The sequence below is a fragment of the Chrysemys picta genome, chromosome 7, assembly GCF_011386835.1.
Source record: "Chrysemys picta bellii isolate R12L10 chromosome 7, ASM1138683v2, whole genome shotgun sequence".
NCBI lineage: Eukaryota > Metazoa > Chordata > Testudines > Emydidae > Chrysemys > Chrysemys picta.
In genome coordinates this window covers 37,052,035-37,071,722 of record NC_088797.1, presented here as the reverse complement: position 1 = coordinate 37,071,722, position 19,688 = coordinate 37,052,035, and the positions used below count along the sequence as shown (strand labels likewise).

Genomic DNA, 19,688 nt, shown 5'->3' with positions numbered 1-19,688 from the left:
CGTGTCATTTTTATCATTCTGATCTGTTTGAAATAATATGGTCTGGCATTTAGATGGAATTTTAAACAAGAAAATTACAACACTTACAAATGTGTTTCAAAGTCATCGTTAGCAAATTGCTATTTCGTTGGAATGAAGATACCTTCCCAACAGGGCCGGCTCCAGGCACCAGCTTACCAAGCAGGTGCTTGGGGCGGCCACTTCCAAGAGGGGCGGCGCGTCCAGCTTTGGCAGCAATTCGGCGGATGGTCCCTCACTCCCGCTCGGAGCGAAGGACCTTCCGCTGAATTGCCGCCGCAGATTGCGATCGCGGCTTTTTTTTTATTTTTGTTTGGCTGCTTGGGGCGGCCAAAACCCTGAAGCCGGCCCTGCTTCCCAACAACTCCTGGTGTTTTGTGAAGCCTTAATAAGCTGTCATTTTAGCCACTCAATGTCTTCTGTGAAATGTAGCTCATTGGACACATCTGTATCTGCGATAGAGCTTTGGCTGGAAAACCACATCAGGACACCCTCACTAGTAGATTGTGGTGTTGGGGGTCTCCCAGAAAGACAGGGCATTCTAGGACCAAAAGACATTTTTATGTGAGATTTTACAGAGGAGTTTGGTGTATTTTCTCAGAGACTAGGATACATTGTGCTTCTGTTGAATGAGGGAATGAATCTGAGGATGGGAAAGGTATTTTAACCTGAAAAAATGAGTAATGTTTCATTTGCAGGAATCTAACAAAAATGGATTTTTCCCTGATTGTGCTGACTGTGCAAATATTTCACAGAACTCTTTGGGAAACTGATTGTGAAAAGGAAAACTGCCACTTATACATCAACAGCTAACAGCTAGGCATTTGGTTCATTATTGGATGGTGGATTTCCTTGTTAACCATTACTGTAATATTAGGCTACACTGATTACTTCTGGCACAGGCAAAAAGGATGAGCATGATCAATCCTTCTGCTATTTTTGATGTAGTGGTTTGTTACACATTAGCCAACATTGCTGGTTAAAACTGAAAAATTCTGTATTGAATTTCAGAATAAGTACGGAATTGTCAGAAGAATAATTTTACCTCACAGAGGTGCTGATTAAACATTATGCAGGCAGAGAGTGCAAGAAAATCATGGGGTTTCTTTGGTACTATAACATCCTTTGCAATATCTTTTTGTTTTCACAGGCATCACTGGGGAAAAAAAAGAAAAGAAAAGGAAATCTCCAGTTTCAAGATTTTAGAAATCATCTTTGGACATGACAGGGCATCTGGTTTGAAAATATCAGTAATGAAAGCTGAAGAGGGTAGATGGAGGAGTATGGTTGGGAACTGTTATTTCATGCACAACAAAGCAAAGAAATAGTATTCATATGAAGAAACAGATCAGATCAAATGGAATTCAGTCTTTCAAACAGTTATTTCAATGTCTTTCAAGCATTAATGTTAAACAAATCTGTCCAGTTGTAGTAATATGTACATGCTTATATACACACATATGCACATATAGTACAAATATGTATATACAGGTATATTTTTCACACACACACTCTTTCTCTCCTGGTTATCCTCCAATTTACACTGAACCATCACAGCTTCAGTATTGATATGTAAGGCTCTGTGTTTGTCACGGAGGTCGCAGAAGTCATGGATTCCTGCGATCTTCTTCGGTGACTTCTGCAGCAGCTGGTGTGGCTGACCCCAGGACCACCTGCTCAAATGGCCCTGGGGACAGCCACACTGACTGTTGCTGGAGCGATTCTGCAGCCAGCCGCTCGGACGGCCCCACAGCCAGTTGCACCAGCCGCTGCTCTGGTGACCCCAGGCAGTGGCCGATGCGGCTTGTGATGTTGTGCAGTCTATATGGTTTTATAAAATCATGATAATAAGTGAATATAATGTAACTGGGATATGCTTCATGCAAAAGGTCTCTTGTAAGGTATTATTACAAAGCTTATAATCTACTGTGTGAGATCATCCTATTTGTAGAAATGTACCACTCTTGTATCTAAAACTAGAAATATAAAATATAACTCTGAGGGCCTGTTGTAATTATGTAAAGTGTGGGCCATTAATGATGGTTTGGAATCTTGATGACTCCCATTAACAAGGACCATTGTCTGCAGATGGCTGTGTTTACCTGTTAGTCTTCCTGTATATGTGTGTGCTGGCAAGTGGGTAATGAAGTCTTGCAGTGACATATGATCATGTCACCTGAACTGGAATCCATCTTTAACCTGGTGCTTTTCCAGTGGGGGGGGTGGAAACCCAGAGGGACAAAGGGTTCCCGCCTTATGCAAAAGATATATAAAGGGGTGGAAGAGAACAGAGTGGGAGAGGAGCCATCATGAAGAATCACCTAGCTACCACCTGAGCTGGAACAAGAGCTGTATCAGGGGAAAGAATTGTGCCCAGGCCTGGAAGGTGTCCAGTCTGAGAAAAACTTACTGAAGCATCTCTGAGGGTGAGATTATCTGTATTTAGTTTGATTAGACATTAGATTTGCGCATTTTATTTTATTTTGCTTGGTGACTTACTTTGTTCTGCCTGTTACCACTTGAAACCACTTAAATCCTATTTTCTGTATTTAATAAAATCACTTTTTATTTAGTAATTTACTCAGAGTATGTATTAATACCTGGGGGGAGCAAACAACTGTGCATATCTCTCTATCAGTGTTGTAGAGGGCGAACAATTTATGAGTTTACCCTGCATAAGCTTTATGCAGGGTAAAACGGATTTATTTGAGTTTAGACCCCATTGGGAGTTGGACATCTGAGTGCTAAAGACAAGCACACTTCTGTGAGCTGTTTTCAGGTAAACTTGCAGCTTTGGGGCAAGTGATTCAGACCCTGGGTCTGTGTTGGAGCAGATGGGAGTGTCTGGCTCAGCAAGACAAGGTGCTGGAGTCCTGAGCTGGCAGGGAAAACAGGAGCAGGGGTAGTCTTTGCACATCAGGTGGCAGCTCCCAAGGGGGTTTCTGTGATCCAACCCGTCACACGGCTGGTCCCAGGGACCACCTGAGCAGCAGTCCTGGGGGCGTCGGGAGGAGCCACCGCTCAGGGGCTCCTGGCAGCAATCCCAGGGCAACCGGAGCAGTGGCTGGCCCCAGGGCTCCTCCCCAGTGGTGGCTGCAGTGGCAGCAGGCTCTCAGCGCTTTCTCCTCCTGCAGCTGGAGTGGTAGTGGGCCCTTGGGGTTCCCCCCCCACCATGGCTGGAGTGGCAGCAGGCCCCCCAGGTCTCCCCCCCCACAGCTGGTGCCATGGGCTCTCTCCCCCCCAGCATACTCCCTTACAGTACCCCCTCCCCCCAAGATTCAATCAGGGGTATTTATGGTATAAGTCATGGGCAGGTCACGGGCCGTGATATTTTGGTTTTTTGCCCGTGACGAGTCCATGACTTTTACTAAAAATACCCGTGATTAAATCTTTGCCTTAATCATATGTACAGAAGCTTGAGCACCCTGAGCAATAACATGTGCATTAAGTAATTACATTCAACAGACCTGGAAGTCCCTCCTTTTACATGAGTAGAGTGGCAGGCTGAATCCACAGCTTGCGAAGGCAGCCATTTAAGGATCGAATTCAGTGACTGTGCAAACAGTCATGTAAGTTGAATGGCAAAATAACATGGAGCAATTTTGCAGCCAGTGGCTGTACAAAATCAATGTCTATTACAACTGGTGACCACATTTAGCTCTGGCTCAGTTCCTAATTGAAGCCTGCTTACAGCAGGGCTGAATTTGAAATTTGACTTGTAATGCTGGGAGAAGCGTATTCCCCTTCAAACAAGGGGTAGGCTGCATTATTTTAGACCTTCTGTGATTTATTTTGTCTGCCATTCTCACCCGCCAGCGTAGGTACTTCACCTCCCCAGGAGGTGGTAGCTATGTCAACGGGAGAAGCCCTCCCATCGACACAGCACTGCCTACACCGGGGTTAGGTCAATATAACTGCGTCACTCAAGGGTCTAGGTTTTCCACACCCGAGTGACGACGCTATACCGACACACATTTGTAGTGCAAACCAGGGTTTAGTGGGTAAATGATAACGCTACTTAGCTAAATAAGGATAAATAATAATGTAGTTCTTAGCTATTCCATAAAATACATTACTTTGTCATTTACACTCAAATTTACATAATCCACTGATGGCTATGGGGCAGGCTTCTATGGAAAGTGTACCCTCTTAACTATAGGGTGCATCTGGTTTTAAACCTCTCCCCTATTCTCTGCGAAATCAAATGATTGTTGCTACTATTGAACAGCAGTTTGTTAACTATTCAAATTGTATTCTGTTTACAATCTGTTTCTTAGTATGAATGAAAAAAGGACAAAGATGCAAGGTGTAGGGGCTAATTTGAACACAAAGGAACAAGCAACGAGCTGGAGTTGGCATCATGTATTAGCTTACTTTGATTTCTCTTTTTTATATTACAAAAATGTAAGAAACATCTTGTATTATTCTAGTGTACATCGAACAATGTAAAAATGAGCAAGCAAGGAATTACTGCAATAGTTACAGTTATTAAAAATGCATTATTTCCTTATTAACAATTCAAAACAGATGCCAAGGTTCATCTTGGCTAGAAATAGAACTGCTGGGGTGAATAAATGATCCAGCAATTCGCTAACAGCAAATCAGAGATGCTCCAGATTTCACTGTAGTGCACTCATTAATTGTTTCTTTTTCAGAGCAAATTTCACTTTTAATTCTGGGCTACAAAATCAATCCCTTTGTGTATTTTCTAAATAAAGCTGAAAACCTAAAATTAGAATTAACCATCCATTCTTGGTTTTTGTTTTCTTTCCAGTGGTTTGTATTATTAACAAAAATTGAAAGATTTAAGGCTACATTAAATGTTATTAAAATATATGCAAATGTAGGGCCCAATTTGTAAATGTTCTATAGGCTCAGTTTCCACTATCATCAATGGGAGTTCCATGTAGAGAGTACTTACAAGATCAGGGCTGTAGTTTGCATACTACTTATTGAATAAACTGTATTTATATGGCTATTACATTATAATTTCATACATCAGGAAGCAACATCTACAACAACTGATTACTTGAGGCCAGACTCTGATATCCTTACTGTCAATGAAGGGATATCAGAATCTGGCCCTTAATTCAAGTCTCAGATAACTTTGGACTTAGAGGTAAGCTACTAGTTGATTTTTCAGTTCAGGGCTCGAACCGAAAAATCTGAAAAAAATTGTTTCATGTTGACCAGAAACAGAAAATGTTCAGTTTTTTCTTGCTGAATTGGGTGGGTGGGTAGGGAGCAATTGAGGACAAATAAAATATTTCATTTGATATAAAACAATTTTTTTTCTTTTTGTTTTTGGGTGTTTTTTAAACCTTAGCAAAAAATCTAGCTAAATTTGAAAATTATACGTCATTTTGAAATGAAAAGTCACAACAGTTTGTTTTAAGAATACTGAAATAAAATGTTGCAATTTTTTCAGTCCCCCCCCTCACTTTTCTCATTTGAAACTATTCACTGAATTCAAGCCGAATTTGCATTTCAGTCAACCCAAAACTGCATTTTTCAGCAAAAGGCAGTTGGTCCAAACATTTTGCCCAGTTCTACTTGGAATCAATTGAGACACTGCTACTAGCCCTGAGTGTGGGGTGGCACAGAGTTCCCTCTGCCAAGGAAGAACCCTGGGAAGGAATTGTGACTCATAGTCCCCTTGGCTCCCTCCTGGGGAAGGACTGCTTTGCTACAGATAGGGTACAGCACACTCCCAACTTTAGCCAATGGGGCTGGCTGGGTGTAGTGTGCTGAGGGGGTAGGCAAAGCTCCATTTACTCTCCACCCCACCCTACCTACTTTCTCACAGCAGAATCGAGGGAGAGGAGAGAGTTGCAGCCCTACAGAGCTTGCATTCTTCCTGTGCCTGGAACCATAATCCACCATGCAGGGGGCTGGGCTTACATGAAGTAACTCCTCTGCATATTAAGAGTCAACCTTGCCCTTAATGTTCTAGGGTGGGGTATTCTAAAGGACTCAGAGTTGGCCTAACTCTGTTTCCGATAAGCCAATGGTAAAACTCCTTGGGCCAGATCATCAATTGGTGTAAATTGTTAGAACTTCTTGACTTCAGCTGAGCTATGACAATTTACACAAGTTGAGAGTCTGACCCCTTGACTTCGATGGAAACAGTACTAGGTCAACAGCGAGTGGTTTCAAATATCCCATCCCCCACAGTTCTAAAATGTACATGTTATAAGATTGCTTTAGAGCCGTATGAAATAACCTACATTTTCTGTACCTTGCTATACAATATTAATAAACTAAAAATTAATTGTATATGGTTTTCCAGTATTAAAAAAATGATTGAAATAAAAAAATATTCTAATCATATCAATTATGTTTAATACAGGTGATCAAAATATTTTAGTAGAAAAAATACATCAGAAAATGTGTAATAAAAATCCCACCCAGTCCTTTTCATCAGTAGAAGGACAGTGTCATTATCCTCATTTTCCCGATGGGGAAACCGAGGCACAGGTGATGAAGTAATTTAAGATTGCCCAGTAGCCCTGAGGCAGACATGGGAATAGAAGCCAGTGCAGTGCTCTATACAATAGGCAACACTGCCTCCGTATAAAAATGTGTATTTTAAAACCAAAAACATTAATGAGGTTAAGCTACAGATCTAAGGGACTTTAGATACACAATGACATGTGGGTATATATTAATTAGAAACAACAACAGAAATGGCAATAGCACCAATACTACTGTTGCTAGTAAATAACCCACTTCCAGAAAGTTTTCCAAACATGGTCAAGAAACTAAAACCTCTGTGGCCTTCAATCTATTCATTTAACACAAAGGAAAATTAAAAATTCATGAAGAAATGAGAGGTGGAAACCTGCACATTGTCAGGACACTTGTCAGCACAGGATGAGGTGCACAGTCATTGTTTACAACTGGATTACAGATTTGCCACTGCCAAACATGGAGTGAGGGTACTGCTGATGAAAAGAAGCCAACACAAGGAGAGATGGATGGAGACTGAAAATTTGAAAGATGGAAAGCATCCAACACATGCATGAACAGGGATAACTAGCATGTGAAACAGAGAAAATAACAAAATATGTTTGTGCATTTACAGATTTAGGATTCATTGCTGGTTTTCTTCTTTCCTTATTACCAATACAAGGTGAGTAGAGGGTTTTTCAGCACATACTTCTAATATTTTGGTACAAGTATTATTCATGAGCTGGCAATTATCACTAGCTAATTTGATAGTAGAAGTTAAATAAAAGACAAGCTATCCACAGCATGCACAATTTCTTAATAGTGTCCATATGTTTAAATATCTTGGATAACTTGCCCTATTGTTTTTCTATAAAGGTCACTGGAGTGTTCTGCTGGGGGTGTATAAATATTTGCTGTCTACACTTAAACAGAATTTCAAAATCCACATGCACTACATCTAACTAACTGGAACAGTTAGCTGTACTGTAGGGTATTGTTCAATCCATGCAGGGCATGATCCTGCCAAGTGCTTCCTATGAGGTTCTGAATGCCCTCTAATTCAGAGTTAAAAAGGAATCTTGCAGGATCAGGCCCTTACTCCCCGGAGAGCCAGACATGGGCTTATTTTACACACAGTAACAAAGTATTCTGGGGCAAAGAGGTTCACATTTTTCTGAACAGTGCTTCTTATTGTAAATTAGGGGTTAAAGGGAGAATTAAATGATTTAATACATTTGTCTTGTGAGAACAACCCTAGAAATGTTTGTTTTTCCTTCTCACAGGGAATCTAGGGAGACTTGCTGCCTATGATTTATAAAGATAACTTTACTCTCTCTCATTCAGCAGTGCTTGAGAGAAATTAACAGATGCAGGACTGTCCTACTGGATTTAAAATTTATTCAATATAAAATCTATTTTGATTTTATCTAATGCTGTGTGATGCTTTATATCAAACTGAGAATAATTTTATCATATAAGATTATAAAACCAGATCTCTCTTTAACAATAGTAGGTGGGAGGACCATATCTACTCTTACCTGTACTCTGAGTGTGTGGCAGGGACAGTTAGCTGGGTATGGTACAATGGAGCTGGACAGCAAAACTGGTGCAGAGTATTTATAGACCTACGACACAAGGAAAAACACAAAGTCAAAACACCAAGTGTCTAGAAAGGGGCTTTTTAGGGAAAGGTAGGTACTAATAGGTATGTTTGAAACTTTCCATAAGTTTGAATGAAATTTGAAGAAGTACAACTGTCAACTCTGATTCCCAGAAAATAAAGGGGAATAGTCCCAAACTTATGTATACATCAAGAAGATTATGATGAATTATTGCAACAAAGAGAAATTTTGTTGCAAAGAACAAAACAAAACAAGAAAAAGGTGCTAATTTATGACTTTATGTCTTTGCCTTGTCATGTGGAACAACAGAAGCAAAGATAATGGAGGTTAAGGGTTAAAATTCCTGCAGAAATATAAAATTTCAAATGTTTGAATTACTCTGCACCAGTCAAGCTGTTTTATTGCTATTTATATTACAACAGTATTTACAGATGTGAGGAGGAGAATGGGATGCATATGTAAATAAATGAACATAATACCTTTAAACTCTCTCAAGGCCCAGCCGCTATAAATAAATTGCACCATAATGCTTTGTAAATCTGATAATTTAACTTACTGCATGTGAGTTGACATTTGAATTAAAAGAAAAAGTTCCTGAAATCAGTAATATAAATTAGTTATGGCCACATGTTCAAAATTAAGTCTTATATCACAATAAAAACCAAACATTTTGCATTTCATAGCTCTTTATTAATAATAATTACTACTACTACTATGGATCAGTACATTTAACCTAGTAAAATCACAGCTAAGTAAAAGGTACAAGGCAACACAAAATGCCACAGCCAAAGAAAAATATGAACAATCTATAAATGATGCACAGCAGTGCTCCTCAATATTTAGTATTTGTCTAGGGAAGCATTAAACAAGGTTTAGTGCAGTAAGTATTGCATGACGAAACAAGCAAATCAAATTTCCTGAAAACAGCATTCTGGAAACTAGATAAAAATAATGAAAAGTCAACCCAATATTTCATATCTCCTGCAGCATCTACATGGAGAAGATGTGCCTGCTAAAGAGATATTCTTCCTCCAATTTATTCTAAAAAATAAAACATATAGACTATTTATCATTAGTTAAAATATAAGTCATCCCTGGCCTTCATTTCTTTTGCTCACAGCATTCTCCTGAGTGTCACAAAAGAATTGCCTTTTTTTAAAGGCTCCCTGTGTTTAAAGAGAGTCCTATGAGGTCATCCTCTTATAAGATCAAAAGGAGTAGTTAAGCAGAAAAATGCCACACAGTCTTTCTTCAGAAAGAAAGGAGTCAGGCACTAATCCTTTAAAGATGAAGGTCGAGTCGCTCTGATCCCTGCTGCCAACAATTGTGTCAGCAACTTCAAGGCCAAGGTGAGTGAGTTTTTCCTGATTAAGGATGGCAATTGAACTCCCAAAAGAACTTGACCCTTGGGAAAGAAATAAAAACATTCATCAAACAACCTCCATGCATGTATTTGAAGAATAATCAAGTGCTGTGGGAGGATATCTTTCAATCATGGAATAGATGTTAATTGATAGCAACTTCACAAACAACTTAAAATGGAAAAGAGGGAGGAGAGATTGAAGGGGGGGGGGGGAAGAGCACATTCCTGGAGAAAATGGTTATTAAAAGGGACACATCAAAAAGCAGGAGAAACATTTCATAAAATATTATTTTTTACAAGTAAAACATGGATTTATTAGAGGAGGTGGGCTTCATGCTTCATAGCGCAAGCATGGAGTGTTGCACATATCATTTGCAAGCCCAATCCTTATAGTCTGACTGCGGGGCAACAATGCAGATGGCCAAACATGTGGTGGAGAAGTGCACAACTAGAAGATTGGAGGGTGGACTGCAACACCTTGCAGCTGTTGATGACGCAGCAGTCAAGTGGCTGAACAATCTAGATATTGACTTGTGACGCATAAAAGAGAGAGAGAATTGCATGGTAAAAAGTAATGGCCAGTATAGGGAGCCTGACCCTGTATCGATGAGAGCACTGCTACATGGCCACCAAATTTCTCCAATCTAGAAGCAAAGGCAAGGCCAAAGAGGGACACCAAAGAAGGACATGTGTGCTAAGTGCCCCCTTTGCATGCAGAGGTTTGTGCTCATTAACTCCATGTCTTCTCAGACAAATCCATTCTCCACCCTGCCAATATCTTATTCTTGAGAGTGAGGGAGCAGGCATACATGAGGCTTTGGACTTTGTTCTGCCCAGTGCAGAGAATTTTGCACACTGCTTACCCATAAACAGCTTCTGCTGACACTTCTGGCAGAAAAAGAAAAACAAAAACCAACCACCACCACCCAAAGTACTTGCCCCACTTTGGCTTCCCCCTGCTCCAATAGTTCCAGCTGTATAGACACGTTTTTTTCCTTATGCTCTCTGTGCTTCAGTTTCCCCATCTGCAAAGGGGGTTAATATTAATCATCTACTATCAAGGGGTTTTGGAGGCAGAATATGTTTGTTAAGTGCTTTGAGAGTCTCATATGAAAGGTGCATTGTAAATGCAAAATACAGTTATTGTATACAATGTATAGGTGCTTCCTGTAGATCAGGTAATAACCATATTGAGATCACATAAAATCAGAGTGAAGAGGCATTTAACAGCTGAATGGGAAGCATGGTATTGTGGTAGTCCCCATTAGTTGTACTGAGATGAAACACTAACAAATTGCAGAATTGGAATTCAGACACTCCGCATTTTAATTACAGACGAAACCAAGTTGCAGTGTTCAGATCCAGATTTAGATCTCCACTTTCCAAGGCCTCAGGATGTTAAGATCCATGTTTCTGTTTCAATTCATTTGCACCCATAGAGGCCATCATGAAGTTCAGAGTCAGATGCAAAGTTCTGGCTTGTTGGATCCAGGGATTTGTTTTTTTAAACCCATCTCTAGTTCTGAAGAACTGACACCATTCAAATTCATTCTGAGATCAGATACTATGATCCCAAGACTGACCCCCTGACTCCAGTTTTACCTAATAGAACTCCATGTTTCATTGGTATAAGTGAGATCAGAACCAGATCCTGTATGCCGTCAACCAATTGCTGTAGCATCTATTTTTTCCTCCATACATTACTGTTTATAGCAGTCCAAGTAATAGTCATTTGAATACTTAAATTATGAAGTCAAAAATGTAAGTTTTACAGTAATTCAACGATTTCCATAGACTTTTGAAATAAATTTGTATTTGAAATAAAGTCTGTGATACAGTTTCTAAAAAGTAATGCCTAAAACGACATCTGAACACATTTGAATAATTTGAGTTTTTAATCACCTTCCCCCTCATCTGTCTGCAGAATCTAAAATGTTTAGTCCTATTAAGTTTGCCTTATTAAACTCCGATCTATGGTCTTCAAAGTTCTATTAGAGAGTTGATTGAAGATCTAAATACAGCATGGGTACCTCAGCACTGACTCAAGATAATGCTTAAAGACTGACAGATGCTTATCCTACCAATTTCATTTTCTAAGATGTTTTTGTAACATTCCAAAGGATGGATGCCATGCAATTCTTTTTAATTCTAGTCCATTTATTTCAGATCTCCACAAATTCCCAAGGTTCCTTTGAACTGAAAGCTTTGCTTGTCACCTAAAATATTTATATTCTTTTACAGATTTCTCCTTCAAACAGACCTCCCAAATAGTAAAAATATTTCCTTTCAGAATAGTATCAATTTTAAGAGATGAGCCAATGTTGCAAAGCTTGTATACAATTTCAAACTTAGCCAAAGCTTGCAAAAGGTTTAAATCTGGGGTTTTGGCTCAAACCCATCTCTATAAATTCCCAGTATGCTGACTGTAAATGAATTCTCATATAGGATACCTTCGTATTTCACTGTGACATTAACCAGAGATGCCACTCTCACCATTAATTTTTATATTGGCACTGGAAGCTTCGCTTCAATCTACAGATAACATAAACAGAAATAGAGTCACAGAACATCATAGTAAGCTTTAACTACAGGCAGATGATGCGGTGCCATCTCTTTCAGATCCCCGAGTCTTTGGTGTGAAAACTCCTTTGTTTAGCAGACTCTCAAATGTTAGGATACAACATAAACTAGAGGAAATCCGGGGTATTAGCTCTAAATTGCTTATGCTTTGATGTGCTATTTTCTTCCCTTACTTTCAAAGTAAACCATCTCTGCAGATATTGAATATCTTCTTATCCCTCATAACAGGGTGACAAGGTAATTTTGTCAAATGGCCCTATTAGCAAGAGTTGGTACCCTGCAAAGATATGCTACCTGATTCCTCCTGAGAGACTGGAGCAGGTCTGGCCTGTTTACTCCACCTGGGACATGAGGAAGGTGAGAGTAGCTCTTTGGTTAGTAAGAATTAAGGTCTGGGACAGAGCACGTTCTCTGCAGGGAAACTCTAGGAGTAGCTCAGCTTTCAGAGAAAGTTGAGGATATGTTTTCCAGAGATTGTTTGGTGTTATCTGAAATACCAATACAGACAAACCATAGGACGGAGGTAAACTGTTAACTATACAAAGTGAACGTAGACCATATTCAGAGAGCAGGGTGGGAAATCCAACTGCTTACATACCTTTTCTTGCACTTATAAAGTGTGTTTTATTTTTGTTTCAATTATTGCTACTACTCCTGTAAGTATTGTAAGAAAACCAATGCAATTATATCATTGTAAATCATTATGAGGGCCTTGCAAATTTATTTCCAGCAAAATTATCAGCTATTACACATGAGTAGAAGAGACCATTGGTTTAATATCTCATTCCATGGAAGGCCTAATAAACAGTGGGAGTTACTCAAGTATTTGGTACTGTACTACAGTATTAACACTCAGCATAAAGTCCAAGTCTGGTTGGGAAAGGTATTCTTATAAAGATAGTCTTTCTGGAAGAGTGCCCTCTTTTTGGAAATTAGGTCCATCAGGTGGGTTTGGTCATCTTTTACATGGCAATATTATTGTATGCAATTCATTAATTGCTTTGGACTGCTCTATTCCCAATATTCTTGCTATTCTTAGGGGATATCTTGCTATTCAGAAACTCTCCCCCACTGACTCAATGCAAAGGACCAGCAAAATACTTATGCACCACTTAAATCCGAATTTTGTGCTGGCCCTCTGCACAGAGGCAAATTTCACCTAGTCAATGTTCTGTTCAAGGTTACAAGGACAACTGCAATTGTTTTGGCAGCAAGGACCTCCCTTTCACTGTGTGAGCTCTTTTTCCACAATATATTTTGCAATTTGACTCCACTTTGGATGTTATACCTACACTGAAAACCTTTTTATTAATTTAGCTTTTTGTAACTTACTCGATTTTGTCTCAATACATATCCCAATGGCCTATTAGTCCTCTCATTTCTTTAGTTTTACAAGATGCTTTTCAGTACACAGCTGCCCAGACATATACTTGCAGGAAGAGAATGAGACATCTGGTGGCAAAGAGGTGTCAACACAAGTAACACTATATACCTTGCTTTTTGTTTATCCTGAGCAATGAATCAGAACCACTCCCTTCCCCCCGTCCTCTGCCCATGATGCAGGGCTAGGATCTGCAAATATTGTAATTTGACATTTTGACTTAAAAGAAAAAAAGCAGCACTGCCATTTCTGGTGGCTCAGTTCTTTGGTACAGAAGAGCCTGGTGGTCATATAGAAGAATTAAAAGCATTTAAGGATAACACTTATTTAAATAAAAATGAAGAGTAAAAGATAATTCCATTAAATCTCATGAATATGGGCTAAATCCTGTGGTCTTTAGTGTGTCCTTTGCATTCTAACCCCCTACTAAATGCAATGGTAATTTTGCCTACAAAAGGAGTAAGAACTACACGATTTTTGCCCTATTACCAGTATGGTCAAACACCCAGGTTGTGTGTGAGTGTTACAGGATATATACAGAATAATGGTTTGGTTTTCTTTAACATCAGTTCCCTTTCCTCCTCTTTTTCCTCTATTTCCCACCCAAGTGTCAGTAGCTAGAAATTATCACCTTTTAAAAACCACTGGTAAGTAGGCTATTATTGCTCCTACACTAACAAAATGGCCCTAAAATAAATCACAAGCTACTCTCCTGGGACACTAAGACCATTGCCTTTATAAAACATTTACAGTTCCACCAGCATAGTAGCCATGGAGTATGAATTCTATTTTGTAGCATCCTAGTATGTATAGCACTTACCTTATACCTCATGGTTATAAAAAGCAATTCTTCCAAACAATATTTATTTCAAGTATACACACAAAAAATTCCTTGTAAAATATATACATCAAGAGGTGCTACTTTTATATATTAATGCACAGTACAGCTTGTAGGAAATTAATTAGGTTGAATTTAAATAAGAATAGTAATGTGTAGCTACCTATACTTTGGAGCATTCAATTCCCTTCACAAGTTTGATTAAGAAGATCTATTCTTAAAGGTCTGGTTATAGTAATCAATTTACAGCACAAATGAAATTATTTTCTATTGATTTTTTTCATACAAAACTGTGTCCCAGAGTTAAATGATGCAGTTTCAAAGCTAAAATTAAACATAAGAGCCTAGAAAGAGAGAAATGAAGTAGCATAGGAAAGGCAGAATAAATGCTGTTAGAGAAGATCAGAAAATTGATGGAGGGAGGTAGAAATAATATTTTCTATATTTCTGACTTCATTAACATACTATCAGAATTTCCTAAGATAGTAAGGATCTTGTTGCATACAAATATTTTATATAGCACATTTTTCATTTTACATTGTTTCAGTCTATACTAAAAACATAGAAACCAAATGTGCCAGCAGCAAGACTGATGAATTTCTAGTCTAATATTCAAAAGGGAGGAAAAAACAGTAATGTCGAAAGAGAGAGCGAGAGATAGAGTGAGCAAATGAAGGGGAGAGAGCTTTACAGCAAGGCAAAGCTTATTTCCTAATACCATTGTGGAATGACATATGTTGCACTCTGTGAGGTATCTATAAATATAGTAATTCTACTAAATCATATATTTGAGGTTGACTTTGATCTGAAAAGACTGAGTAGAAGGAATTTAGGTTTCTAAAGTTGATATTTACAAATGTAGTATTCTGAAAGGAGAAAACAGTGTTTATGAATGGCTGTGTTACTTGTCTTTAGCAACGGAACATGTTCTAGGATTCTATGAATTTACAGCATTATTTGAAACCTTAATATCTGCTGCATGTAGATTAACATTTGTGCATATCCACTAGTTTTAATTTACCACAGTGTTAGATATTTGATATATTACCACAGGAAATAGCTCATCGGTTGAAAAGACAAGTGCACAGATAATGAATACGTAACTCTACAGAAAAATATTTCTGAAATACCTAGGCTTACAATATTTCTTTATACAGATCTCTATGCATCTAATTTCTCTTAAACAAGTTAAAAGTGCAGTTGCAGAAGAAATGACAGGGTAGGCCTTGCTTCCTACAGTAAATGCTGTCATATGTATGGGGGGAATGTTAGAAAAACAAGCAGTAATGGAGGGAGATAAATTGCCATTTGGTTCTATAAACGAGACAGCAATGCCACTGTCAAAGGAAGTAATCTTTTGAGTTAAATGCTCTTCACTAATACTGAACGACCTCCAATTTTTTTATGGTGGGAAAAAATGAACTCCAACTCAGTTGCAATAGTAATTATGATGAGATTAGTAACAAAGCAATCATCAAAAACTTGCCAAATCTACATTCTTAATATATATTAATATAAAATTACCTATATGGTGGAGAAGTTGACTATTATAATAATCGGCAAAAAAAATCCCCTCACAGTACAAGAATAACTTACTACAGAAATCTACTACATTGCATACTGAGGGACAAATCATCTGCACACAACATTGGCTTTCTAGTTGATATGAGCTATGCACTAAAACAAATGCTGTCCCGTTATAGACAGTAATGAAAACCAGAAACCCCAAAACCAATACACAAATGGAATCCAGTGCACAGAGTGTTTCTTCCTTTTTAACTTGGTATAAACACTAACATTTAGGAGCTAATCCATGTTGATGGCTACCACCTATTATCTGAGTTCACTTTTTTTATCTGAACCTCCTTGTGTGTAACTGAACACAACATATCAAAGCTCAGTCTAATTTTAGAATATTTAAATAGATTCTCTCACCCACCATATCCCACTGCCAGTCACACACACAGAGAAGGAAAATTTAGGGCCAGATTCTTTACTAATGTTGAGTAGCACCTTATTCTTGCATAGTTGATTTTAATAACACTACTCATGAAATAGGTACAGTATTACTGAACATGAATAAAGGTTTCAGAATGTGGATGGTTTGAGATTGATGTTATTGAAATTGTTGAGACTGAGGCTAGGAATGGCTGGTCTGGCATTCACCTTAGGGTGCTTTGATCAAATTAAATTCAGTCCTAGGAAGAGAGGATCTTTAAATGGAAATGATGGATGCACGTAGTGGGCACAGTCCTTGTGAATTATTATGGGTTAGAAGTGAAACACTGGTGTTCATAGCAAATAAAAAAAGAGCATTATGCACTTGCATCAGGTTTGTTTTGATTTTGGGCTGTGGTGGGATGACACATTGGTACTATGGTGTGTTTGACAGCAAGCTTGAGAGTCAAAGCCCATTCAATCCTTCAAAACACACATGAATAAAATCGCCTGATGCGGTTTCCATACATACTTAGATTGTGTGATGCCACAAACACTATGCAAACTTTAACATCCTTCACCCTTGGCTACAAGTGTACAAGCACTTAGTTCTTCAACCACAGGTGACAACTCATGCGAAGAGCTGCTACACTGCATTAAATGAATGAAACATTAAATGCCAGCTATGTTGCCTGCAATGCTCTTGGTAATATTATGTATATCATATGAACTGATTTCTAAGCATTTACTGCATCATTAGGGTATGAGAAAACAACATATATATGATACTCATGAAGCATAGAACGAGATAATTTTATACATCATCGAGGTCACATTGTCTAAGATGGTACACCATTTCCTAGAATAAGTAGTTTATTTAAATGACACTGTACGTTTTAATAGAACAAAGCATTAAAACAAGATGGAAGATATATTTCAATTCCTGTGATAGACCTATTCTGAGAATTCTGCGCTCCTTCCTTTCTGTTCAAAATATCTAATTTTTCTCACACTGCTAACTTCTGAATAGGTGTTTTATAAAAATACGCTGGATTACTTTTATTTCTGCTGCTCTACAAGCATCCCTTGTCTGTACCATTCTAAAACGCACATCAGTAATCTGCCAAAGAGATAACACCCAAAAAATGGTTCATTGAAAGAAACTGATCACTACTCATATTTCTGTCTCAAAAAGTCTGGAATCCTTAATCCAGATGTCAGAGACCAGAGGACAGATGAAAAAGGAAAATGTACTCACAAATAACACCTTCTGCAAGCCATCCTCAAATGTGTTGTGGGTTTGTTTTTCCCCCTCTCGTTTTGAGCAATTGGAAGTAGAACAGGTCACTCTTGTAACAAGCAAAAAAAAATTACATTCACTGCCTTTGCATGCTCATTCAAGCTTGACCACGGAAGAATAACACAGCAAAGTGAGCTTGTGATGTAACCAGCATCAAACACTGCATCAGATGAACCCACAGGCTGTAAGGGGTTATATTTTGCAAAGCCAAAAGGTTCTTCCCAAGGAGAAGGATTAGCAAATATATATGAACCACTAGTGCTGTTTTCACAATCTTTTCTTGCTGCTTCCAGTGAAAACCTCCATGTGTTATTCATCTACAACATTTAAAAAAATGCTTCCTTATGTGTTATTCAGCTTGATATTTCAGGAGCAAATGATGTAGTTTTAGCATACACCATCTCTCTATGAACACTGTAGTACAGTCCAAATCAGAAAAAGGGCATTGGTCCTTTTATCTCCATGGTAACAGCAGCATCTGTGGAGGCAAACCGTATTCCCTCTTCACTGCAAAGTCAATTTATAGTCACATACTATGATATGAACTGATAAGGCAGCAAGGCTAATCAACAAGCTGGGGAAACATGAACAGAAACACAGGATTAGTTTTAGGCTCTTGGTTCAACAACAGACTATTCTTCCAGACTGAGTATTTATTATTCCAAAATGAAGAAATAAATGCATGAACTGGTCCTTTGACCGAGAATAGTTTGTTAATATATGAACTCCACAGTTCAGCTGACAACATACGTTAATACAGGTATACTATGTAAATTAGGCATCTTGCTTGCTCTTCAGTCAGACGTGTGCTGTTAAAATGTTCTCATGGCAGATGACAGCTAAACAAAGTTTTTTCATACAGAAAATTACAGATGAGCTATTAATTAAACATGATCTTTTCCTCTTTGAAGTTCCTCCCAGTGACTTGCCGTCATTTGTACTAATAGTGGTGGCACAGAGTGAGAAATGCTGCTGCTACTGAACAAATTTTTTCCATCACACCAGTGCAGATTTTGCATAAACTTGATGTTGTACTTTCTCTGTACAAACAGGACCAACACTGCCTCTTCCCCAGAGCAATGACCTGAATTTAGAGACCTGATGAGTCACTGAACCTTCTTACAATTTGTTCAGTGTCTACCAAGTATCCAAACGACAACCCTCACCCCATTTTTAGAGCTAGACACTTAGTTCTCACATAATGACAATAGCCAAGCTGGCTCCCTCGGTTGATGAATCACTATAATAGCCATCTGTTCATATTATTAAGTTAAATATATCTGAGGACAGTCTAATGAGGGCAGCTCATCAGCTGTCATCCAGTGATTGGTTCAAGACTGTTCCACAGCCTGGAAATATTACAGCAGACTAAGACAGTGAGAAGGTCGTTAGCCAAATTCTCCTTATCACAGCAATACTGGTTAAGTTCAACAGGCAACAGAGATGCTTGAGGCCAGGTAGCTGCTGCTAAATTTCATAATTTTTGGAAATGAAAAATTGTTGAAGCAGGAATCTTTCTCAAAAGAGGATGTTCTTGATCAGTTTCTGATTAGCATAGTGCAGAGTGTTATGGGTTGCAGGATAGTCCATGTGGGAATACCATCAGCTAGTTACTATGAATCAGGTAAGTTTAAAGCAGAGGGTTTATTTATCTGACTTAGTTCTTGTCAATTCTTTCCTGTACCTTCATGCTAGGTTGAGCATTAAGGTTAGGATCTTGTTTTACAGATACATTGTGTGTTTCATAATTTTATTTTCTGTTAATGTTAACAAAATTAAAAGACATTTTATGGTTATTTATAAAACTTAGTTTTTATGCTCAGATACTACAGTGATAGTATTCTGTAGAATCAACTTTAGGAGAGATACACATCAAACGTCTGATGAAGTGGATATTCACCCATGAAAGCTTATGCTCCAATACATCTGTTAGTCTATAAGGTGCACAGGACTCTTTGTTGCATCAAATGTAGACTCTGATCCTGCATTGCAATCCATGCTGACAGATTGCCGGGGCCCAAGAGTTGGAGCCTGCAACTCTTATACATGCAAGCAATCTGACAGACTTCAGTTCTGCAAGTCATGCAAGTTGCATGACTTTCACACAAAGTAAGATGGATTAAAATGGATATTGAATGATTGTAAATATATTGAATGTGGCCTATAAGTACATATATATTATACTCTACAAATAATCA

General features: G+C 38.4%; 1 protein-coding gene across 16 annotated transcripts in view; it reads right to left on the bottom strand.

The window, feature by feature from the left end:
* The window catches only part of IQSEC1 (IQ motif and Sec7 domain ArfGEF 1), a 683,881-nt gene that overhangs the window by 279,180 nt on the left and 385,013 nt on the right, over positions 1-19,688 (bottom strand). For 7 of the 16 annotated variants that reach the window (XM_008165506.4, XM_042849588.2, XM_024102961.3 and 4 more), the window contains exon 3: positions 8,007-8,093. The exons of 2 other annotated variants lie outside the window; for them this stretch is intronic. In XM_008165506.4, coding sequence (XP_008163728.1) covers positions 8,007-8,093 — 87 coding nt within the window. Of the gene's footprint in view, positions 1-8,006; positions 8,094-17,448; positions 17,930-19,688 lie in introns of those variants that run through there. 7 more of the 16 variants (XM_065551205.1, XM_065551199.1, XM_065551209.1 and 4 more) reach the window with 5 other exon arrangements.